The 25,638-nt window shown below is 42.9% G+C and overlaps 1 protein-coding gene across 1 annotated transcript in view; it reads left to right on the plus strand.

Moving 5' to 3' along the window:
- The window catches only part of MRPS28 (mitochondrial ribosomal protein S28), a 49,230-nt gene extending 30,077 nt beyond the window's left edge, over positions 1-19,153 (plus strand). Inside the window, exon 3 of the mRNA XM_015855839.2 lies at positions 18,864-19,153. Within this exon, the coding sequence (XP_015711325.2) occupies positions 18,864-19,017 (154 nt within the window). The 3' untranslated portion in view covers positions 19,018-19,153. The remainder of the gene's footprint in view (positions 1-18,863) is intronic.
- The last annotated feature ends 6,485 nt before the right edge of the window (positions 19,154-25,638 follow it).

The following is a 25,638-nucleotide window of genomic DNA, read 5'->3' on the forward strand; positions in this document are numbered from 1 at the left end:
CTTGCAGACCCTGCTGCTCCTTGCCAAAGGCATTTCGCAGCAGGAGGCCGGATGAGGAGGCTGAGGAGTGCTGGCCGTCCTGTTGCCAGGGTTGCTGGGTATTTAGGTCACATCGGCTGTCAGAGTTTGCAGGGTGCAGTATGGGAGTGTGTGATGCTGTACGCACAGTCATAGGAACCCTACAGGCACATGCCCTGCAACCCTGGCTGTGCACACATTGTCCTGCTGTTCATATCCTTATCACTCTGATCTTTTTTCTACCTTTCTTTTTCTGGCTGTGCTTCAGAGCAATGTTTGTTGGTTTTTGTTGTTTTTTTTTTACCATTTTGACTGCAGCCTCTTCACGGTGTGCATAATTCCTGCAGTGAACTGTGCTCTGTATTTTGTTTCAAATAGTTCTGACTGATCAAGGTCTGTCTTTTTTCACGTTTTGTCCCTAGCGACATCATTATAAATTTTCATAGCATTTCATAGAATTGTATAATTAAGGTTATAAAGACCACTAAGGCCATCTGGCCCAACTTCAGTCCATCACCACTATGTTCTCTAACCATGCCCCTCAGAGCCACGTCTCCACATTTCTTGAACACCTCCAGGGACAGTGACTCCTCTGCTTTCCTGGGAACTACAGAAACAAAATAGGCTTTTAAAAGCAAAATACATTTGGAACAATTTTGAAATGCTCTTCTCCTTTTAATGTATCTGTTGCCTTGGCACTTCCATTCCAAGCATCACATGAATTCCTTTATTTGTTTTTTCACCTTTTGTTACAGTGGAGATGTCACTTTTTACATAGACCTGCATTACCCAAACCCAGCAATAACCATTCATTTTGAGGACAGGCTTTGATTTAAAGTGTTGGACAAAAATATGGAGAAGCACATTGAAGAGTACAAAGTTTTCTGCATCTGACCTACCCTGCTTATTTCTATCACTGAGGCATGTATTCAGTAAGAGAGGAGTTGCTTTTAAGGACTTCAGTCCCATCTTCCTCCTTCCATCAGTTCACTTAATTATAACAAGCTAGACTCCAAGGCTGTGAAATTCTTCGCCCATATGCAGGTTCATCTTCATCTCTCCTTCTTCCATCCTGCTGTTTTGAAATCAGTTTCTCTTCCATTAAAAATAAGTTTATAGACTTCTCATCTTGCCTGTTTGTTGCATCCCTGTAACACGGTGCCTTTCCTTTACTAAGCTCCTCACTCCTTTTGCCCCTAAATTTGCTCCCCATTCCAATACTTGTCCTGTGCGTTGTCCCTCCTTGTGTATTTGAAGTCCTCTCCAAGGAATCTCTTGTGATTCTGGGACACCTCCATCTCTTTTAGTTCTGCTCATCTCTTCCAGCTGTAGAGTTCTGTCTGTTCCTTTCGCCCTGTAGTTGCCCTTTCAGCAAGGAATGGGATATGAAAGCCCCTGGTGCTAGGAATGCTGTGCAATTTCTTCAGCAGTCTAAGAGGATGTAACCTGTTCAATGTTTGTCATCAGTTGCAGAGTATCTGTGGAGGTGGCTTCTTCCAAAACTGGAATGAAAATCTGCCTACAGATTTTATGTCATGCAGGGAAGTATAGGCTACTACATGTGCCCACTGAGTCACAAAAGAGAAACCAAGGTACATTTCTCTGGTATATACATGCTGTGTATATGTGCACTCCTTTCTCTTGCACAGGTATGTTCCTGAAATCAACCACAGGGGAAGGATCCCCTTAGAGCTGTTTTCAAAGTCTACCCAGCACTCAGAAGTTGAAGAGTGCTTAGGTTACCTATCCATGCTTTGTTTTCATCTTAAATTTATTAAGTCTTTAGTGTTGTTGGGTGCATAGAATGAATGGTATTTTTGTAATGAACAGCTATGCCCTAACATTCTCTTTATTGCTCATTATATTTTCCTGTTCTTTGGATAGTTTGCAAAGATAGAATTCCCTAATTCCCTGTTTCTCCTAAGTATCGGTACAATACCATCATCCTGATATGCTTCACAGTCACAAATGAATTCATTTTTTAGGACTGGCATCTTTATCCCCCAGTTCACAAATGGGCAGCCAAGGATCACAGATGAAGGTTGCAAGCATCTCTTATAAATTCTGGGAATTATAAGATGCTTTGGCCATTCCATCGTACATTTCTCCTCTCACTTTGATACCTAGCTCTCTTCCTGCAGCTGTATGAGTCAAGCAGCTGCCTTTGCAATTAGTGCCAGCATTAGACACTGCCTTGTGCCTCCAGCACTTCTCCTTCAGCTGCATGGGCAGGCAGGCAGCTGCTTTTATGTATGAATATGTAGAGTTGGCATTGGTTGTGAAGGCAGCTGCTCGACTGTCCTTACAGCTGGAGGAAGGGTGTTTCCTATGAGCAGCAGCTAATAAGAGCAGAGGGACTTCGAAGCGAGGAGGGCACGGCCTGCTTTTTCATCTCGCAGCTAAATTGCTTCAGGCTGCAAAACTGTTTGATTTCATTAGGAAGTATAAACAATTAATGGAAGTAATTGAATACACTGAACTTCTCTACCATTTTTACCTCTGCACTTTATGAGTTTACATTGTTGACAAAGTGACTGTGTGACTTGATTTATTCTTTATAAGCAGAAATGGTTTTGTTGCTTTATTTTCGCCAATTGAATTGAAGATTTCTGGAGAATTTAAGATCTTATAGCATTATTTTTTCACTTTACAATTAGAATCTGTTCACAAAAGTTTTAACTTTTGAAGTCTGCATACAGGTAGAGATGAAATGGAAAGTAGATCACTGCCACCTGTGCTTGTAACTTGGCTGTTTGTTAAATATATGTCTGTGGGCTTTAATGACCTAAATGAATTTGAACTTGGAGCTTTCTCTTCTGCCTTTATGTACAGAAAAAGAATAAAGGCTTGTGTTATGCTTTGTATTTTATCTTCTGTATTTGCTCCGGTCACCACTAGCACATAGTTTTTGGAAGGCCTTGTCCATATGGAACTTTCTTCTGTCAAATTCTCAAGTTGAACGATGCTCAGGAGAAGAATGGGGATGAAGGGAAAGCCTGGAAGTGCTGTGTGTGACATAAAGTCATGCCATCATCAGTAAATGACACAGGGCCCACTACAAAGCTACTTCAGACCTCGTGACCAGTGCTGAATGAAGCAGAAGAATTCAACATAGAAACAACAAAGTTGTTCTTGAAAGAGGAAAGCAGCAGAGAAAAGGCGAGCAAGAAGTTATTTAGTATTTTGTTGTGAACGGGCAGATCAGACTTCAGTGGTACAATAATGTAGACTTCTTGAGTCTACCACAAGCATCAACATAAGGCTTGAGGGATAGGGAAGATATATGAGGAATACATAGGAAAACCTGACAGAATCTCAGTGCTGATGGAAGTGTGTCTCACCGTGAGACCAGGAGGCCCGTGCACCATAAGCTGCTCCAGGGAACATCAGCAAACACCTCTTGGAAAATGTGGCATGCCATCCTTTGATCTTGCTGAGAAGCTTTGGAGTATGTGTAAGAAGGAGTTGTCTTTTTCACGCCCACCTCCTTGCACTGCATGGTTAAAATTAGTTTCCCCTCTTTCTGATGATATTTGTAATACATGGAGTGAAAGTATGTTCTTTCATTTCTTTGACTGTAATGAAGATTTATTCCCCTCTCAGAAGTCTTCAGGCCAAAAGTTAAGTTTGTCCCAGGCTGTTTTTAGGTGGCAATTCAAAGAAACATCATCAGGCATTATGATTGAACATAATTTCTACTTTGATGTACAAATTAGGTTCTTTTGATGTGGTGCGGTTGTTCCCATAGCGAAGCGATTCTTCAGTGAAGTTCATTATTAGCAAGCAATTATTAAATAAATACATCCATGTATAGTATGTAGGCAAAACTGATGGTGAGGCCTAAGTAAGCCTTCCTTATGCTTTACGTTATACCTGCTGTTTCTGGTCTGTCAAAGTTCTGTCGGATTTTGCACGCTTGGAATTGAATTATCCATCGTTGTTTTTCCTTGAGTCTGCTATTTATTCGTTCTACTTTCTGTACTGTAGAAATGTTTGAAATGTGTTTCCAGAAACACGTTGCTTTGGGTGTTCTGGGGGGAGTTGTTATGCTGCCCTACTTCAGGGCAAAGCCTTGAAATCTGGAAAGGTAGGGAGGTGTCTGATACCAGAAGGGGATTAGAAACTGAACTGAGATTAAGAAAAGTTAGAGTCTATAGCAGTAAAAACAGCGATGTTGAGTCAAACTCCTGTGTGTTTCAAAGGGACGGAATTGGCAATGTTGGAGAACCTTACATTGCATCTTTAGCTTTTGAAAGTTTGTTTTTGCCACCTTAGCTTTCGTATGGCTTTCCTTCATATGATAAATACCAAAATGAACCAAATATTAAAGGAAGTGTTGATATCTAAGATATTTGTATTTATCAAAGAGATTTGAAGATGGAAATATTCCATGTGTGTATTTGAAATGCTTCCAGTACATAGAAGGTTTGTCGTATCTGTTGATCTTTGTTGGAGGAAGAACAAAAAAAAAGTTGGCTTTGTTTAGACAATTAGCGTAGACAATTAGCTTAGATGTTAAGTAAACAAACTCAGCTGTTATGATGGTGAAACTCTGAGCGGGCTCACCTTGGGGCTGTTGAAAAAACCCTTTCCTTCATCGAAGTTTCTTAAAAACAAGGCAGGTAAATATTTGGCGAGGGTGACCTTCTGCAGTGTTGGTGGGACAGGAGATCTCCTTGATTTTAAGACACTTTAAAGAAAGCATAAAATCCAGCTTTCTAGTGGAATAGATGCCAGTAATCACTTCGAATTTCCCCAGACAAATAGTTGTACAGGGCAAATAGTATTTACAGGATATAACGTACCATCTTTTATCCCAAGAATTTGTGTTTCCTTCTAAGCGACCCAGATAGCTGAGAAGTATTCATTAGCTCAATTTCAGCATAATCTGCTCAACTTCTTTTGTAAATGACTGTGAAATAATTAGGAGCAAATGGGAAGCATTTGAGTGAAATATTGGTATAACCCAGAATTGATTCTGTTCCCTCAGTTTCATTTGTGTATTCTTGGCTCTCATTCCTTTCCATTTGCTAGGTAATCACTGGAAAAAGCTGAGGCGATCAATCATATCATCTTATGTCCAAAACAAGTTAGTAACAAGCTTTGCTAAGCATTAGATTGAGAAAATACATATTTTCTGGCTCACAGAATCACAGAATTGTAGGGGTTGGAAGGGACCTCCAGAGATCATCGAGTCCAACCCCCCTGCCAAAGCAGGTTCCCTACACCACATCACACAGGTAGGCATCCAGACGGGTCTTGAATATCTCCAGAGAAGGAGACTCCACCACCTCCCTGGGCAGCCTGTGCTCTTGCTCTATTTAACAACAAATAACCTCACAGTGTGTCTTCTCCACTTCTCTCCTTCAAGTTCTTGATTCCCTTACAAAAGAGTTTGTTCATTGCAGAATGAAAATACATGTTATAGCTTTGTAGTTGCTCAGAGAGGTTGTGGAGTTTTCTTCTCTGGAGATATTCAAGACCCACCTGGATGCCTCCCTGTGCAACCTATTGTAGGGAACCTGCTTTAGAAGGGGGTTTGGACTTGATGACCCCCTGAGGTGCCTTCCAACCCCTGTGATTCTGTGATTCTCTTGTCCCCAAACATTGTTCTTGTTTGAGCAAGCCCAAGTCACAGATGATCTGAGTCCCCTGCTAGGGATTTCCAGATTATATCTAGCACTAATTGTAGTTCTGGCTGAACTGCAGTCTGACAGTGTAGTCAATAAAGCAAAGCCATCATTCTTGCAATTTTTTGCTGTGGTAGTGGTAAATATGGTGTGTTGATTAACTCCTGTGATATAAATAAATAGCTTGACTTTTCATGTATTAAAATGATTCCTAAGCAAAAAAGTGAAATTGTACGGCTCAGTTAATTACACTTCACTATTTTGTCACATCGTATTATCGGAGTGATTTATCTCGACTGGTTATTTAAACACCATAACTGTTCTTCCTGTAGGTGAAAAGCTAAACAAATTGATCACATGTTGGAAAAGGAACATTAATTAAAATATATACGCATATCCATTGAAGATGTACAGAGCAAAATAAGTACTGGCTTTTGAACTGAAATAACTTTCTTTATTCATTATTTGTACACATCCATCATACTGGGGTTAAATAACTTCCACTCAAGCAACCCGCTTTCGTCTGGGTTTCTTCTGATGTTTCTTCTGATGTTCTTCTGGGTTTAACTCCCCAGGTATGGACACTGGTAGAGTGGGGCAATGTGGGAGGTGTCTAAGGCAGAACACACAGGGGTGTGTGTCCAGCAGGACTAAAGAAGCTGTCAGATTGACAGCATTCAGTTCTGCAGGTGCTAAACTGCTGGGCAGATACTGAGCATCAGTCCTGTAACAATACCAGCCTGTTCCTGCTTTCCTGCTGCTAAACCATGCTCTGGTCTACATGGGTGTGTTATCACCCGGGTAATCTGAGTTTATTCCCAAGCATAAGTGAAAATTAATTTGACCTCTTTGAATACGGACAGGTGACTGAATGCCTGTTTTTGTCTGTACACGCATTATTCCTTCTCGTTATTACTAACACCGTGAGCTTCAGAAGCGTTTTTACTACAGGCGCAATTAAAATGAGTGCGCAAATGCTTTTATTTGGAGTTACTAAAGTATTGCAACAGGATCGACTCGTTAATAGACAAAATCACTTACGGGTAGTTATTTTTCCTTTTCTCAGTGTGAGAAAATTTCTAGCGTGATTCTTTCCACCCTCCACTATTACAGACTGCTGGTACGGTCAATACTTCCCTTAAATCTTTTGTTGAGCACAATGAGCCTCCCTGTCCTTTTTATGGAGAGAGTGGTAGAGTTTCACCCCCCATTTAAAATGTAGATAATACATTGTTTGGAGAAGTTTGTTTGAAAAAGTGGTTTAGGTTGGAATGGGTTGTCACCTAGGCACTCTGTGTGTGTGTGTGCTTATACTGGGAACTCGATACTGTGGGAAAGCTGCAAGGCACCTTATAAGATGATAGAAAAGAAATACTGTACCACAATTAGTTTTACTCACAAATTAGATAGGATTTTGTTATCGTGATTAATTGTGTCTCACCATATTCCAGGAGAATGTAAGCAATAGTAGGAGCTGAAATTCTTGAACGAGAAAGAAAAGATTAAGAAGTAAAAGGTACAGCAGCAATCTTGAGATCTCTGCTACTTTTGCTAGCAAATACAAGCACAGGCTCTGAATTCTTGGATAGGTCAAAGTGATAAGCAGCTCCCTTTTCAATGACCGAGTTGATTTGAACATCGATTGAGACAAAACAATTCTTTGTTTTGTTGATATTACCAAATCTTTAGGAAAAAGATGACATTTAAACCAAAAGCTACCTTTACTGCAAGACTAGCTTCTAACATTTCAGGTATCCTTTTTATTCTAGGCTTCTAAATCGTGAATTCTCTATTGATTTCATTTTCTTTAAAGGATCCTGCTAATATGGTAGACCAGCACAGCGTGTTGTCCTTTCCCCTACTCTCCACCTGGTTCTTCTTGATCTCGTTCAGTAATGGAAAGGGAGGCAGAGGAGTCTAAAGCCCCTTTATGGCGCTGTCCCCAGCTGTGAGCAGAAGCAGGTAGGATGCTGCTGGCACCGTCCTCAGCTGCTGGCACTTCCTTGTGCAGCTGCATTCAGAGCTGTGTCAGGGAGCTGGTGCAGAAGGAAAACGACCTTATTTTTTTACTTTGGTTAGTTCTCACACGGATCCAGTTCTCTGACCCGGTTGGCAGTCAGAGAGCTTGTACTGTCATGGGGATGGCCTCATCAGAGGATGGGCTTTAATTCTGTTCCTGTGATTTCACACATCATCTAGGGAAAACTTTCAGAGCTTCAGTGAAAAGAATTTCTGATGGATCAAGTGCAGACCTTGCAGAACTGCAGCATACAAAGATGTGGACTTGTGCTTCACTTGGTAGCAAACAGTTTGGCAGTGGGCTTACAGGTCAGGAATTGAGGGCACTGCAGAAGAACAGCAGCGATGAATTGGGTTGGAGGTATGGCAATAACAATGAGGAAAAGTGGAAAGTGACTCACCTCTTTTACAAGGTGTTTGCAGTGGAGGTTTGCGTTTTATTCCAACCTACAGGATCTCAGAACTGCTGGGACAGCACAGAGGGGACACCTGAGTAGTTCCACGCTGTCACTGGGCCCCATCACACATGCAGTGGTTTCATGCCTGAGCACGTTCCCAGCCGGGTGAGCACTTTGGGAGCTGACTGAAAGGCTGAGCACCACTCCAGATTTACATCTCCTGTCTCCATTTTCCCCAAAGGGAGAGATGTAATTTCAGACCCTTGGTTAAAGAGTTACAAATATTTAGGGAAACAGATAAGTCACTGCTAATTGATTCCCTGGGCCACTTGCTCCCGGTTTTGGAGACAATGCTGGCATTAAAGGTGAGTCATGAAACAGGCAGAGTTACTGATATCTGTTGAGCTCTGGGATTGCACCACACAGGCAGGAAGCAGAGGAGGATGTGGCATTAGTAACTGTAGCTCCAGAGAAACTTTTGAGTTTCTTCTGGTTTTCATATGTAGCCTGGAACTTGAACATACTTAAATGTCACTGCTTCAAAAGTCCACACCACTGGGGGATGCTTTTAAAGCGAGGAATAAAGCTGTATATTTTAGTCCATCAGCAAAATATCGCTGGATTATTTAAATGGCTGACAAAGTAGATCTGAACTGAAGCAAAATAGAGATGCTCTCTTGTAGGCAGTGGTCTTTGCGCTGGGTTTTTCCTTGCTTTACAACTTTAATTTCTTGATAGTGTTCCTAGCTCACATTCTCTTGCACTGCTCCCCAGATTATCGACCCCCCCATTCAGAAAGGCAACACTGTTTTGTTTTGTTGTCTTTATTTCTTCTTTCTAAATGTCACTGCTTGTATTCATGACAAAGCCATCAAAGCCATCCATATTGTACTGAATCACATAAACGTACAGATTGGAAGGGACCTGTGGAGTTCATCTAGTTCAGCTCCTCTGCTAAAGCAGGTTTCCTACAGTAGTAACACATGGAAGTATCCAGGTGAGTTTTGGCTATCAGCTCCAGAGTAGAAAACTCCATAACCTATCTGAGCAGCTTGTTCCCATGCTCTCTCACCCTCTCAGTAAAGGAGTTTTTCATCAAGTTTGTATGGAACTCCATCACTGATGGAGATGATGTTGAACAAGCCTGGATCCAGTACCAACCCCTGGGGAGCACTGCTAGTTACAGACCTCCAACTGGGCCTGCTCCCTGATCACAGCCCTCTGAGTTTTGCCAGTTCTCAGTCCACCTCACTTTCCACTCATGTATCCCAGACTTCTTCCTAAGCTTACCTGCAAGGATGTTACGGGAGACAGAGATATTCTGGGAGGCATTTGACTGCCTGTACTTGAGCATTTAATAAGCTGTAATAATTAGTGCTAACTGGAAAATTAGACCCAGAGTCCTCAGATTATACGCTTAGCATTTAAAGAAATCCTTTATGGTGAAAGAAAGTCCAAGCTATAAACCAGTAATGTGGGAAAAACTTAACCCTTTTCCTTAGGCTTGGAGAAGTAGTTGATGGCTGCAGCGGCTGTTTGACTCCCTTGTTCAGATTAAAAAATAAATTAAAGGAGGGAGGAAGGGAATGAAAGAGCATTTCCTTACCAGGCAGTCACACGAGCTATTGTCTGCGCGCTCCCACCCCCGGCTCTTTCACACGGGCACACGCACACAAAAAGCCAGTTTTGTGTAGTTCTGAGCACACAGATGTTCCTCTTGGCATCCCTGCAGTATGGATAGGTTTTTTTTTTTGCAGACGCAGAATGTGAGGCTTCTTTGTTGGAGACAAAGTGTTGCCTGTGGTGGGAACTGCTGCAGTGATGGGAAAGTATCGTAATGTATTGTTGGATAACTGTGTTATTTTTTTTTTTCCCAGTAGAGACAGTACATTAAAGTAGCTTTGTGGACAGTGAATTGTTTGAGCCAAGCCTGGCTAATAACACTCTCTCCTTGGCAAGCAGGCTCACAAGGTATGGTTGGCATGGTTTGCGTGGTCACGAGTTTGTCCCAGGCATGTGCAGCAGTGCTGGTGCATCCAGTAGTTGTTTTAACAGCCTGACTTGATGAACTAAGAAAAGTGGCCTGACTCTGCAGGTACAGGTGATGTACTTTCAGGTATTAATTGTTTAATTGTACAGAGAGCTGCAATTATATGTGCCTTCTCTGAAGTTGCTTCTGGGAGATCTATTCAGGGTCTTCCGTATAATAGTTCTAAGAAAAAGTCTTATTAAAGTAAGAAACAAATAACATTAAATGTTTGCCTTAGCTTTCACAGAAAAAAGGAAATAGCCAATTCAGATTGTGTCTCTTGCTACAGCCTGACAGAGAACCCTGCTCCTTTGTGGGAACTGCTGAAATACGCACAGATGTGTCATGACTTTACCTGTTCTGGCTGGCAGTTCTAAATACAGTACAATGAGGTGAATGGTGAAAATTACATTTGTCTCCACTTCAGAACAGTTCAAAATCCTTGAGGAAGCTGCTTCTCAAGAGAGTTTGTAGACAAGACTGTGTCGGACTTGTTTTTTCAGTTTGTGTTTGCCTCAAGTTGCGCCAGGGTAAGTTTAGGTTGGATATTAGGAAGCACTTCTTTATGGAAAGGGTAGTCAAGTACTGGAATAGGCTCCCCAGGGAGGTGGTTGAATCGCCATCCCTGGATGTGTTTAAGAGCTGTTTGGATGTGGTGCTCAGGGATGTGATTTAGCAGAGGGTTGTCAGAGTTAGGGTACTATGATTAGGCTGCAGTTGGACTTGATGATCTTCAAGGTCTTTTCCAACCTGGGTAATTCTATGATTCTATTATTCTGTATCGCCTTAATGAGAATTTATCAGTGTTTCTTTGTTGACCAGAAGACACATAAGCAGTCACCAAAGAGCGCATAAATCAAAATATCTTAGAGCCATAGAATCATAGATTGGTGTGGGGTTAAAGGGACACTAAAGACCATCAAGTTCCAACCCCGCTGCCATGGACAGGGTTGCTAAGCACGAGATCAGGCTGCCCAAGGTCCCATCCAACCTGTTCTTGAATGCCTCCAGAGGTGGGACATCCACAGCTTCTCTGGGCAGCCTGTTCCTGTGCCTCACTGCCCTCTCAGTAAAAAATGCTTTCCTAGTATCTAATCTGAATCTCCCCTCTTTTCATCTGTCAGGACCCCCAAGTCCATATCTGCAGATCTGCTCTCAATGAATTTTCCCGGTCTGTACTTGTATCTGGCATTGCCCTGATGAAGGTGTAGTGCCTTGTGTGTGGCCTTATTGAACCCCATTAGGTTCACGTTGCCCCACTTTTCAAGCTTGTCCAAGTCCGTTTGGATGGCATCCCTTCCTTCTGTTGTATCTGCTGCACCGCTCAGCTTGATGTTACCTGCAGACTTGCTGAGGGTGCACTCGATGCCATTGTCTGTGTCATTGATAAAGATGCTGAAGAGCACCAGTCCTGTCATGGACCCCTGGGGGCCACTGCTCGTCACCAGCCTCCACCTGGGCGTGGATCCATTGGCCACAGCCCCCTAGCTTACCCACTGAATAGTTCACCCTTCAAATCCAATTTTGAGACAAGAGAGATAAGACATCATGTTTCATGTCTTAATTATGTCTAGTCATACCTTGTTTCCCACTGTTTCTTCAAGTTTTTCCTCCTTTCAGTATTTCGGGATGCTGCCCTAGCAGTCTATGTGCACTGATGCCAGCATCATCCTACTCCTGTTTGGACCCACAGTGTTCTTTACAGCTATTTTTATGTTTGCCTGTTCTGTTTCATGAGCTTTGTGATATATATATATATATATATATATATATATATATTTGGTTAATGGTAGTTATTTGTAGCAGAAAGAGAAATCATCAAATACCACGTTATCTCAGACACAGCTGCACAGCATTCTGCTGGATTTTTCTAAGTATTTTTACCCCATGCTTCGCGCTCTTCCTTGCCACTTCTTGAAAATCAAACTGACAGTGTCAAAGCATTCTTATTTATAAGGTGCCACTCCCCTGTAAGATTTTCATGTTGTCCCTGAATAGGCTTTTATTAACTGTGAAAGCCATTTGAATGAATAATGCAAGTGTTAGCATGCAAAGAAATGTTCCTGACGGAATCTGAAAATGCCCCTTTTACAGGAGCATCGTGACCTCTTTTTCATCAGGAAATCTGTTCTGTATTTGTATTGTTTATTCATAATATAAGTAGCCGAGATTGTTCTTGAGACATTCGGATTAAAGGGACACTGACAAGTAATGGAAACTTTAAGAAGTGTTACTTAGCGCGCTTCAAATATGGGTAATGTTCTCCCGTATTTAAATGCAGGTATGCATTCAAGATCCGCACACTCCGTGATGCTTCAGGATAATTTGTGTGCAGAGAGAACTGCGAGGCTTGCAGTCTGTTGTTAGAGCAGTACTTTCTCTCCGCATGATCCCATTTTCCTACTGTCAGTTTTCTCAGGCTCTTACCATGACGTTAATACTGTCAGATATTCATGGCTCAAATCTTCTGTTCCTGCTTCTCCAAGTGACTTGTGTATGTCTGTGCAGTCTGCATCTTACAGGCCAACTGTTGTGTACGTGTGACTTGCCTTTTGCCATAAATGAGTGCTATAAGTGTCTGAGCAAGCCAGAGGGTAGTTGTTATGGATGGTGCTATTATGTTGGTCCCGGCAGCCAAAAAAGGAGCTGGACCACCAGTAAGCCATTCTAGCTTCCTTACCCATCTTCTGCATCGAGCTGCTCCCAAGAGACAGTAGATCTGGTTTATAGCAACAGTGGACTTGAAAGCCAAAGGGTGTGGGAATTACTATCAACTCAGATGGGAGCAGGGCTGATAGATATGTCTGCAAAAACCTGCTGACAGTACGAGAATTATCCTGCCTTGCCGATGTTTTTTTCCTGTGTGTCAGCTTCTCCGAGCTGTACAAACCTTGAGGGTTGAGCACCAAGGTAGAGCAAGTTTTTAATGCAGTGCCGTTGCTCCCATAGCTTGTGTCATTACCCAGAAGGTAAGGGGGGAAAAAGAGTCTGATTTGAAATCTCAAAAAACAGCGTCTGTCTGGTTCATCAAAACCTGCTGTTTTTAATCCTTTATGAGAGACCTGCCAGGATTGCTGGTGTAATGGGACTGGAATTGGCTGAGAGAACTGAGAAGTGTTGTAAGAAGAGGAGGAGGCAAAGTAAGAGAGGACCAGAGAAAATGTCTCACAGTTCTTCCCAGGACAGAAGAAAAATGGGAACACTTGGTCAGAGATCCTGGGGAGACAGGGAACAAATGAGGATGTGATTAGGGAAATGGTGAGTATAGGAAAAGAGAGATCAAGACTGCATGTATTAAGAGGAACACAAAAACCAGAACTGTGGAAACAGGTTACGATTTGGAAGGCTGCAGACTTAGAGCATGGAGATATTTGCCTAAGAGGAGGCCTCAGCATGGGGGAGGAAAGGGACAGAAACTGTGACAGGGCTCAGTTATAGAAAGATGGACAGAAGAGTGGCTGCTAGAGCGCGCTTCGTGGGGATCCTTTTTGTGGGTTCCTTTTGCTGTCATCTTCTGAGCTGTTTGCTGAACTTCTGGGGCCTGTAAGCATGAAGAGCTATGCTTTTTAATATGGTGTAGCCTAAATGAATATATTCATTACACCAAAGCATATAATCATCTTTATTTTTTAGCATTTTATAAGTTATGAGTCAATTTTTTTTTTAGTAGTTCATTACATAGTATAAAAAGGAGAAAAAATGTAACGATCTGAGCGAGAGACTCAGATTCCTTTAATTCTATTCCTTTGGAGTGATGTTTCCCCTCAAGTTAAAAGATACGTCATATGTTATAGACTGACAGAGTAACTGGCATAAATTATTGCGTGAAACCATAACTGTACCTGTTGCACATTCTCAGCTGACAGCAGCCACCTTTTGCAAGCTTCTTTTGTCAAGTTATCTCACTTGCCTTAGAGAAAAGGTTATAGCATTCATCTCTGATGTGATGTGAAGTGCATTTTACAAGACATTTTGCAAGGAGGGCAATCCAGGGATTTCTTTGATTTCACTTTCGGAAAGCTAGAATGTATGAGGAAATGTTCAAAACAAACTCAAATCAAATTCTCTACATCACGCCCTCAGCACAGGAGTGTCAGACCAGGTTTAACAGCTGTTTTCTTCTTCCCTTCAGATAGGCAGCCTCACAGGGGTGGGATGGATGGTGTGGAAGAATGGATGGTGGGTCAGAATGGTTGTAGTGCGCCCTGGGTATTTCATTTAGCTTTGAATTTCACCACTTACCGTTCCGAAAGAAAGCAGTGGAAATTGAAAAACAGCAGTAAGATAGAAGGTGTGTAAGCTAAAATCCCCCATTTGCCTTTCAGAATCGCAGCCCTGTATTTCCATGACACAGAACAGGAGATATCTGAGTGAGTTCTTAAGATGAGCAGTAGTAGGGAAGACCCAGACTCAGCCATTTCTGTAACTGTGTTCTTTTTGAAGCACCTTTCTCCAGAATGAAACGCTTGTTGCTTTGAACTTTAAAATAATAACTTGAGCGGTTATAATGGAAAAAGGACTGCTTGCTAATTTGAGATCACACGCAATATTAAATATCGGATAGTTTAACAAAACGCTTTAATGTTTGCACCTATAATTTAGTGTTTGAATAAAATTCTTGCTGCTGTTTAGGAAGGAGGATGCTTCCTCAGCATGTGAAATTGCATACCTGCAAAGCTGCTCTCCCATTTTCCTGGTAGCAAACAGTATAATTACGATCAAACAATATTTTTTGGTTACAGTCTCCTTATTTTCATATGCTCATTGCTTTCTAAGTTAACTCCTTTGCTGTAGCCTGAAATGTCTTTGATATTAAAAAAATAACATTTCCCTCCCCAGCCTTCTTGAAAGTTAACAAGAGCAGAAATATGCCGTGCCATACCCTTCCTCTTCATTGTCACTGTGTAAAGATACATCTTTTTACTTCTTGTCATTGTAGTTTATAAATACGTTTTAAGGGGACATATTAAAATGATTTATTTTGTGAGTATTATAAGCTGAAAGTCTTGACTGAAGAGTTCTGGGGCCTGGGGGATGTTTCCTTTAATTTATTAAGATGTTAAGAGATGTAAAGCTTCATCAGCGGAAAGGGGAAAGGATTAGGGTAAGGACCAGGTGGCCATAAGAGAGGCGTAGTTAGTCAGAAGGAAGCTGCCATGTTGCTTGGGTTTGAAAGCACGCACTGTGCTACTTCTGAACTGACAGAGAAAAACACCACGCGCTACTTTTAACGGAATAAAAGGACATGGTTTTAAGTTGAAAGAGGGAAGATTTAGGTTGGATGTTAGGGGGAAGTTCTTCACTAGGAGAGTGGTTAGGCCCTGGAACAGGCTGCCCAGGGAGGTTGTGGATGCCCCGTCCTTGGAGGTGTTGAAGACCAGGTTGGACGGGGCCCTGGGCAACCTGATCTAGTAAATGTGTATGTTTGGTGGCCCTGCCAGGCAGGGGGGTTGGAACTACATGATCCTTGAGGTCCCTTCCATCCCAAGTCATTCTGTGATTCTGTGATTCTGTGACATAATTGTTAATTTTTCAGTTTGCTTTTAAAGTGTAAAGATTTTTCGACTGGTCCAAGAAAAAGCACTGAAACAGTGATGTGAGTTACCTCCATTTGAAGTCATACTCCGTAAGTGGACACTTGTGGAGAGGTGTGCCTTTATTCCCAACATTTTGCCCACACCAGAACAGATGGAGAGAAGCCTGTGAGTACTTGTTCAAACTACAGAAAGCTTTTTGGAACGCTTTGATCCATGGCTTAATTTCAGGTGAAGGTTTCTGGTGAGTGCTTCAAATGGGTGCCCGCATCACTACCAGTGCCGGTGTGGGTCGGGACCATGGCTTGGTACCAGCCATGGTGAGTTCCTACCTACTAGCTGGAGTGCCTCCTGCCACAACTCAGAGAGTTAAAGATGATAGCTCTCATGAGGAAAGGATTATTAGTGGAAAAGAATAGGCTGGCTTTCAGCTCTCAGTATCTGTTGATATTTTGGAGTATGTCTGTGCAGGAAAATTGGGCTATTGTTTGTGAAAAGAAGCTGCTTGTAGGTGGTTTGGATGTTGATAAAATATAATTGATAGCAAGGGGATTCAGAGAACAGCTGTGCTCTGGGATAGTGCCATTTAGGAGGAAGCAGAGAAAATAAATCCTTTCTCATGAGGATGCGTGTTACGTGTAGAAGAGTTGCAGGATAGAGGGGTCCGAATGAAATATCTGTCCCATGTGCTTTATCTCCATGAATTCAATTCTGTCATTCCCTTCTGATGGCTGTTGCATAAAAAAGTCATATAGAAGAAGGGAAAGATTTGACTCTACTTGCAGAAGAATTTTTTAGCATATTACCATACCTTGTGTATATATATCTTTCTTTTTTTGCTTCAAAGTGAATTTAATACTTCCACCTGTAGATGAGGAAAAACGTGTGTATCCTTGACAAACTCCTCACGTGGGCGCTGGGTGATGGTTAATGGTTCCTGCCAATGGTCAGGAGATAGGATGGTCTTGAATACCAGCATTGTTACTCAAAAATAAAACAAGTCCTCTTGTGGCATGGAGTAGACAGCTTCTTTCCTTTTATGCTGGTGTTCTGTGTCTACTAGGACACTTTCTGAAAGTAATGAAATGCCTGTGTTGTTTCTGGGTCCTCCTTAAAGCATCGGCTTTAAATGTAGCCTAGTTTTATCTGTTTTAAGATAAATACCTTTGTGGATAGAACAGGATTGCTATGCATAGAGCAGCCTATCATTTCATCTTGTCCTAAATGTGGTGGATAGACCACCACTGCAAGTTGTATTGCTCTTTCTATTCTTTCTACAACTTCTTGTTTATTCTAAAGCTCTTTAGCTCCAGGGGACATCTGTCATAAACCTAAATGTTTATATTCACACAAATTGGCAGTTGTGTCAGCTTCTTAAAGCGATGTTCTTCAGGATCTCTGTAATCAGATGTGCTGTGACTGGGAAATGTTCCTTAATAGATGAGTTTAGCATGATTGAAGTTATCTGGATGGTTGTGTTTTTTACAGAAATAGAGTTGCTTGGATTTTCCTTACAAATATATGCAAAAGTCATGTCTGAAAACTTGAGGAGAGCCCTGTATGAACTGTACAACAAAGTTTTCGTAATGCTAAAATGGGGGTGTTGTGCTTAATATGTTTTATTAAATCTAATTTATTTATGAAGTCTGAGAAGTAAGGTTTCTGCCCAGCTTTCCCTCATTGGCTTTCCTGATTCTGAATAGCACTTTTAAATTTTTGTTAAGAATAAAATAATTCCATCTATTCTGTGAAACACTCCTATAAACAGAGCAAAAGGAGCTGTTGAACGATGAAAATAACATTATGTTATGCCAGTTAGAGATATGTAACTCGGTATCTTCTTTGCTTTGCACTGCCAAATAGAGTGAGGATGCCCAATTCCATTCTAAGCCTCATTCCGTTCATATTACATAGAAAAGTATTGGACTCCAAACAGCTTCTACAACTGCATCTACTTTACACTATTAGTGAGCTGCTTTTCCTGTGGAAGGGAGAAAGCAAAATGCAGAGGGATTACTGGTCTCTAACATTTGTCACAAGCCCACTACTTTCTAGTATTAAGTTTCAGGAGGTTGGAAACATATCCTTCATCTTCCAAAAACAGCACAGAATGCTGTAGTTGATGGCTCTGAACGTAGTGTCACTCAAGCTTGAATAATTTCATGTACCATCCATCTAATTTTCAGTGCAGTTCCCTTCATTTCTAGACTGTTTGCCTTCTGTCAGGCTTCATCCAGTGCTCACACACATCGATAAATGCAGAAAGGTGTGGTTATCTATGCCAGAGGTAGTATCAGGACTGAGGGTAGCTTGATGGTTGGATGCTAAGGCACCCCAGCTCACCAGCAGCTGCTGAAGAAGGTAAAGTTTGGATTAATACTACAGAATCTTCTACAGATTTCGCCCATTTTCCCAAAAATTAAGAATCACTGGCCAGCACGTATCTTCATTTAAGGCTCTTCAGATGTTGGCTGTGGGAAGTAGTGAGGATCTTTCCTCTTTCTTCGCCTTATCTCAAAACATCCTTTCTTTTGGGAAACATTCTCTTTTAAGTGAGCCGATTAAATCCTGGCAGATACTTTCCATCCTTAGAGGTCTTACACATTGTCTTTCCATTTTGTTTTGCCTTTGCATTATTATTCTTGAATGTCACATGTTAGCTTTCATGGGTTATTACCATCACTTGTGAAACCGTTCTCTTTTGAAATGTGAATTGACAAAGGGGTAGAATTGATGGTAACCATCATCAAATGTTCTCTGGCTCTGGTAGCTGTGCCATACTCTTCACCACGGCAGTTCTTATTCACATTTTGGGCAAATAAATGTCTTCACTTTTAAGAGCATATGTGGTATTTCAAGTGTGTTGAGTGGAGCGGAGGGGCAGCGCTGAGCTCTGCTCTGTGTGACAGCGGCAGGGCCCAAGGGAACGGCATGGAGCTGCGTCAGGGGAGGGGTGGGTGGCAGGTAAGGCTTAAAGAAGACTGTATGTGTGAAAGTAAATGAGACACGGAACTAAACACTGACATCTTTGAGAAACTCAGCATCTAGTTTATCTTTACACCAGAAGTTCACTCTTTTAGAACTGATGCATTACGGTTCAGACTTAAATTCCTTTAGAACATGTTTGCTATGGGGCTGGTACTTCAGTCTGCAGGCAGGAGAGCAGGTGTAAGGAGATGCAAGACCATTGCTTAACCAAACTTACCTTTTTCTTTTTCTCCCCTTTTATTTGCAGCAAGTATCAGAGAGGAACCCGAGTGCGCCTGAGACTTCTGGATCTTGAACTCACATCTCGGTTCCTGGGCGCAACAACCGATACAACTTTGTTGGAAGCTGACGCGGTGCTTTTAGGGCTGGTGGAAAGCAAGCAGACAAAGCAAAAAGAGTAAATTTTGTGTAAATAAACATACTTTGTGCTTTAGAACAATTTATACAAATGAAATGTTCCCTTGGGAGAGAAACAAGAAGTTTCTTTCTGGTTGGTTATGTAAATAGTGAGATCAATAAAAGAGTGAGCACATTGTACCTGATTCTTGCTCATTTTTTATGCACTCACATTTCTAGCTATTTGCCTTTGCATTTAAATGCGGAAGATGACCTAAACTTCTTCAGGTAATATTAGCTGAACGTTAGTCTTCCCATCCCGAATGGATGTTGATCTGAGCACTGTGCTTCCTGTTGCTGTGCTCCTTCCTGGTGCTTCACGCAGAACAGCATTAAGGGTTCCTCAGTTCCAGCTTAACAATACAGGATATTTACTGCAGATATTAATCTTCATCTCTGTTATATTACATCATTATCTTATCTGCATTTGCATTAAGGAATAGAGGTTATTCATTGCTTTAATTTGTTTTCTCGTTTCCAAGGCATGTTATTAATTTTTCTCTGGTTGTTAATGTAAATTAAAGAAAAAAAAGGCCAAACAGTGTTTCAACATAGTAGACCAAATGCCTTAGATCTCTGCAAGGATAGTTAAGATAAATATAACCAGTATTTGAATGCACAAACAAAGAACCATACTATGTTTCAGATATCAAAGACCATTTTTGATTTCATGTATTTGGGTCTGAATTGTGCACAGTCATTTGCAGTCTGTGTAGATGTGTATAGATCCCAGCAGATGTGCTGAGGGCAGGTCAGTTTTACAGCTTCACTGCTGAGTGATATTTTAGTCACATCAGGGGAGAGGAGTCTCCAAACAAGCTGGATAGCAGAGAGCCAACTGCAGGCTGCTGCAACTCGGGGACCTCTTTCATTGTCCAGATCTGAGGGAAACTTGGATGAGATGCCATCAGAAAGCAGAAGCTGGGAGTCATTCAGTTAAATGGTAGCTGGCCTGGTGGTCAGCTTTGCCTCCCGAGCTCTACAAGTGTTCTTGCAGTCCAAGAAAATTCAGGACACAAAGGCCTGAATCTAAATCTGTTTAGAGATCTTTTCCAAAAGCATTGTCATTTTCTTTAATGGTTGTCTTCTTTTCTTCTTTCATTTGATAGCATATGAAAGGAAAAGGGAAAGCAAAGCTTTTTGTATCTAGTTCCACAGCCCCTGCTGCCACGTAGTTTGATTCTTCCTTATTCCTCTACCTAAAAGAGACTTGACAGAAGAAACAAAACTCCGTTCCTACCTGTACTTATTTGTAATAAGAAAAGAGTTTTAAGTGTAGGGTACTGAAAGTCTTAAAGAGCTTCTCATGCATGATCTGTCATGAAGAATGCTGTAATATAAGGTATTTATTTGCTCAAATTACTGTGAGGGATCACATGGAAAATGCGTGATAGTTCTGAAGGGAATGGATTTGTTTTCACAGGTCATTTTTATAGTTCTGCAAACTGAATCTGTATTTCTGCAATAAGCAGGGCTCCAAGTACAAGAGGAAGCAAGCAGTATGAGCTGCATCTGTTGCATTAATGTGCTCACTCATCTCAGTGAACCTACAGAGGGGAGTCCGAACATGAATCATCCTGTGATTCCATGATTCTGTGGTTGGGTGTTAACCTCCGGATACCTCTGAAGTAGGGAAAGAAGGCCTTTGTAAGGAGCCAGAAAGGCTTTAAAATATCAAAGAGAAACCCTTTCGAGTAACTCAGCCTTACACACTTGATCAACCTTCAACAAGGAAATCTAGGAGATACGTGTGTGAAATTTCCGGGGACACCCTATGATGTTAAAGCTTGCTGTACAACAGGGATGACTTTTAAACACCGTACAGGTTGCTAAATGTACAATTTGCTTTTTCAATATGAGCTTTTTAGACGAGCCTCTGCTTGGGGTAGCCTATGTCCTTTACAGGTTGCCTTGGTTTTGTACAGCTCCCACATAAAGAATTACAATGATAGAGCAGGGAATCCTGAAATGTCTTTGTTGTGGGCTCTTTGTTTAGTTCTGGAATACCTACATACACCAAGAGCATGTGTAGACTGCTTGTCCTTAATGCCAACTAAGGAATCACCAATGTTGGTCATTAGAGAACAACCACGATAGTCTCCGTTGTACGTAGAAGCACATCATTATGCTGAGAAGTCTTAGGCCAGTGAAGTGAAGGTCTGTGACTATGTTCATAGGACTGCCAAAATCAGGAATTTCTCTACAGAGCGTTTTGTGTTTTACATCTTTAATTTTGACTTACTTTGTATCAGCGATCAGATGGGTGTTGAAAGATAACGACTAAAATGCCTCCTCAGCCGCCATGTCCCACCCCCACCCAGTGCCCTACATTCATACAGGCATTGGTGCTACCAAGAGAAAATTAGTGTCTTCCCACCAAAGCTTTGCCAATGAACTTGTTTCTGAAGAAAAGAAAATGTCCTTGGGACATTCTGTAAGGCTGGGGCTCTTTCCATTTCTTATCGGTGTCCCATTTCTAACTGAGGCAAATCATTGTTCAACCTTTTCTCTGGCATCATTATCATATTATGCTAGGAAAGTGTTCCAGTCTGTGCTCTATCCAGAGAGCATTTCTGCTGGGTGCAAGCACGAACTCCACACATGCCTTTTAGTAAATTATGCATTCTGGGAAGTGTATATCACTTATGAAGGGTCTAGACTACCCAGCTGAGACTATTACATTGTCATCTGGCCATAACCCAAAACAAATATTATCCCTGCCTTGGCTGCATTAGCCTAACATCACTAAGTCCTTAAATACTCCCAAGTGTTCCTGTTTCCTCCTGGCTTGAGTCCTGTTCGATCAGGATGAATCAGGCTCGTGCACCGTGCTGAGCTCTGATGAAGAAATGGGCCATTTAGTGGCATTTCAGCCCATTTGCTTCACACGGGTGAGACATGCAGCTGAGAGCTGCTTTCCTATGGGCAAGTGGATCCAAGCCATCTTCAGCTTGAAGCTGGCATCTTTGCTTTTCTTCTCAGCCTTGGGCATGGTTTAAGACATGGCTCATGCAGGAACTTGTGTTGTTTCAAGGTCCCCATACAGAAGCATTGAAAATAGACCTGAAGGCCCTAAGACTTTTATTACCAGGCAGAGGAGCGGTCATCTTCTCTTCATAATGACTAAACTGAATACAAGTAAGATTTAGTACTAACTGAAGTTGAAGGCCAAAATCTAATGAGCCAATCACCAAAACTTATAACCAGGGATGTCAGAGAATAGAGTTCAGGATGCAGCCTGACCTACCTCGCAGATGAGCATGTGGACATTGTGTGAAACATCTCTGTACAACTGTGGCAACCTGAAGAAGTGCTGTAATGTGCACATAGCAGGGAGTTGAAACTACATGATCACTGTGGTCCTTTTCAACTCAGGCCATTCCGTGACTCTATGACTCCATGATTCTATGACTCTGTGACTTCACTTTGTCATGACAGGCCCCTCTGCCGTGTCCACCCTGGTGTTCAGGGACAGCCAGGCAGGGTCGTGCTGCCTTAGGGCCCATCGTGGGGCACGGGGAGGGCTGGAGGTTCCCTCGGCAAGGCGAGCAGCCATGAGGCAAGACTGGGAGCTGTGAAAGAGCAGCGTGGCCTCGGGCCGCGGCCCTCTGCGTGCAGCACCTCCGGGGAGCTGGAGCTTCATTCACAGCCTAAACGGCTCTGAAAAAGGTCCCTGTTCCCAATTAGCCCCGCCGGTCACCCAGCAAAGCGGCGGGTTAAAGCTAGCTGCAGCGGCGGGCGCGGGAGGCCGGGGAGGCCGGGAGCCCCTCTTTCATGGCCGCTGGCCTCTTTCAAGCGAGCGGCAGCGCGCTGGGTTCTTGTGTGAAAAACAACCGGCACAATGCTGAAGTCGTAACCTCGTCACCCCTGACGGCATGGGAAAGTGCACTCCTCAGCTGTTGGGTATAGAAAGGCTGCTGTACTCATGAGAAATGGCCATAAAAACGCAGTTCAGAGCCTGCCCTGCTGCTCGGCGCTTGTCATCTTGCCTATCAAGCTGCCTAATTGGAAAATTGGGCTGGCCTTCATTTAGAGCCCTGAAAGTTCACACCAATAACTTCCCAGAGCCTTTTTTTTTCTCTCTCTCTCTCTTTTTTTTTTTTTTCCCCCTAAGTTTTATTATAAATGGCTTCAGCCACTTACAAAAGCTGAATTGAAATCTTTATTAAAAAATAAAGGAAAAAGAAAAAAGAGGAAAGCTTGAATCTTCCATTCTGTCTAGATCCTTGATTTCTGCTTGTGAAGGTGTATCAGTGGGCATCACATGCATGACCACTCCTTCACCCATGCAAGCCCCCATTGCTTTCTTGGCACTGATGCTCCTTTGACTGCACCTGGCACACTGTGTGCTGCTTACATTACATGCGTTACAAACTTGTCTCAGAGCTCCATGCCCTGCTTACTTCCTTCCTGCTTGGCTGCTCTGGAAGCAGCAGCAGCCAGGAGAAGCTGCCCTGCAGCTGTAGGCGCTCCCACACTGCCTCTTGTGTCAGGCATTGCTGATACCAGGTCACACCAGGAGACCTGAGGTGGCTCCTGTGGGAAAGGGGGAAGTTCTTTACAGAGAGTGGTGAGGTGCTGGCACAGGCTGCCCAGAGAGGCTGTGAGTGTCCTGTCCCTGGAGGTGCTTAAAGCCAGGCTGGATGGGGCTCTGGGCAACCTAATCTGTAACCTGATCTATTACTTGACCTAGCGGTTGGCAGCCTTCCCTACCCGTGGCAGGGGGTTGAGGTCCCTTCCAACCCAAGCCATTCTGTGATTGGGCTGGTGGTCTGAGTCCTCCCAGGCAGTGTTAAACCTTGGTCTTAACTGCTTCTACCCAGCTGAAGCCTGCATCTTTGAGGTCTCCTTCTCAGACTCTGTTTAGGTCACATAACAAAGTGCTGTAGATCTTCAACTCAGCACCGGGATGCTGTCTTCTCAGATCTCCAAAGGGTTGGTGGCAGCAGCGGTTGAACACACTGTGACTCTCTGATTATCTTGGGATAAGGAGAAGGATTTTAAGTGGATTCTTTTTTTGCGTCTGTGTGCTATTAGCAACTGGGTGAGGACACAAGGAGACACCCAGAAGGATGTACTTGTCACTCTTGCCCTGTGCCCCAGTAGCAGGCTGCACTCAGGGCTGAGCCCTCTCACTGTGCCACTTGCAGCAGTCAAAGTGGCAGATGTTTACAGCAGGGACTTGTGCATGACTCGATAAACCTGTTAGTCTTCTGAACTGTCTTGCTGCTGGAAGCTCACATGCGAAGCATATGAGCAGGTAAAGATTATATCTAAGATGATGGTGGGTGAGGCCATCAGGCACAGGGGCACAGTGCAGCCCAGAGCTCAGGACATGGAAGGTTCAGCCCTTCTTTTGATGGAGCACAGAATAAGTGTGAGCAGGACCCTGAGTCTTCGTCTTCCCCTGATATCATCATTCGGAGGCAGGGGTAGAGATCAATCTCTAACATAAAAAGAAGGGGTCACCAAATGAACTGACATCACCAGTTCCTAGGCTGATTTCCCTTGAACTATCCTGTTCATCTGAGCTATGACAGCCCAAGCAGCCTTGGCTCAGGCTCTGGCAAGGCCATGAGACTTAATTTTCTGCGAGTTACAATCATGTCAGTACAGCTCTGCACATTTCTGTAACTGACCCATAAATCAGAAAGGAAGCGAAGGTTGGAATTTAAACCCAAAACTTGATGGCAAAGAAAATATAGATAACAAAATGAACACAGAGGAAATAAACCTTCTGCTCAACTCACACTTCATTCCCCCTTCCTGCAGGTGCAGTATTGCACTGTGCAAGTAGTATGAGAGGCCTGGGAAGTGTCCCTGTGATAAAGCATGCACATGTCCCTGAGAGCATCACTGTCCTCCCACCCCAGCTAAGGGCAAAGCCAGGCCTACATGCAAAGTGCAGAGCAAAGGGTTCAGGAGAAAGAAGTTCCATTATCCTTCCAGTTTCTTAAAGTGGATTTGAAAGGCTGTGTGATCTTCCTGCAGCAAGATTGGGTTTGAGGTGCACTAAAGTGAATGGGACAAGAGCATGGTTTCCTGTGTAACCCAGATATATAGTGTAGAGTATATAGTACAACCGTGCATGGTTATGGGATGCAGATGATAGGATGTAAATGGTGGATAATTCTCCCATTTACATAGACAGAAGAAAGTGTGCAGCTGGCAGTGCCACAGCAATGCCTTTGGCAGCACCTCACTGTGTCTCCTTCCAACACGGTAAGATCCAGAGCTTAGTTGAGCCCTCAGAGGGTTGGTTGCAAAGTCTCTGACCTTATTCTGGTGTCTCATTTGCTGGTAGCAGTAGGACACCAGGCTGGAAGGAGATACACCTAAGCACCGTGATGCTCTGCTGATGAGCTTTGCAGAGGGGCAGCTGGGGAGCACCTTTCCCAGTGGTTGGCCCCAGCTGCCATTGCACGTTATGCACTGAAACACATAGTTGTACATACAAATTATTCTGTTCGATCTCCTTGAGACAGGACTTCATTGCTGGGCTCGGCAAAGATGTGCTCTCTCTACTGCTTGTCCTCAGGGCAGCCCCACGCTTCACCCGCCCATGAAAGGAGTTATCCTCCCTGCCTTCTGCGGCTCACAATGGAAATTAGTTCAACAGGATGAAA

The sequence above is a fragment of the Coturnix japonica genome, chromosome 2 (assembly GCF_054131305.1).
Source record: "Coturnix japonica strain WE chromosome 2, WE-NBRP24, whole genome shotgun sequence".
NCBI lineage: Eukaryota > Metazoa > Chordata > Aves > Galliformes > Phasianidae > Coturnix > Coturnix japonica.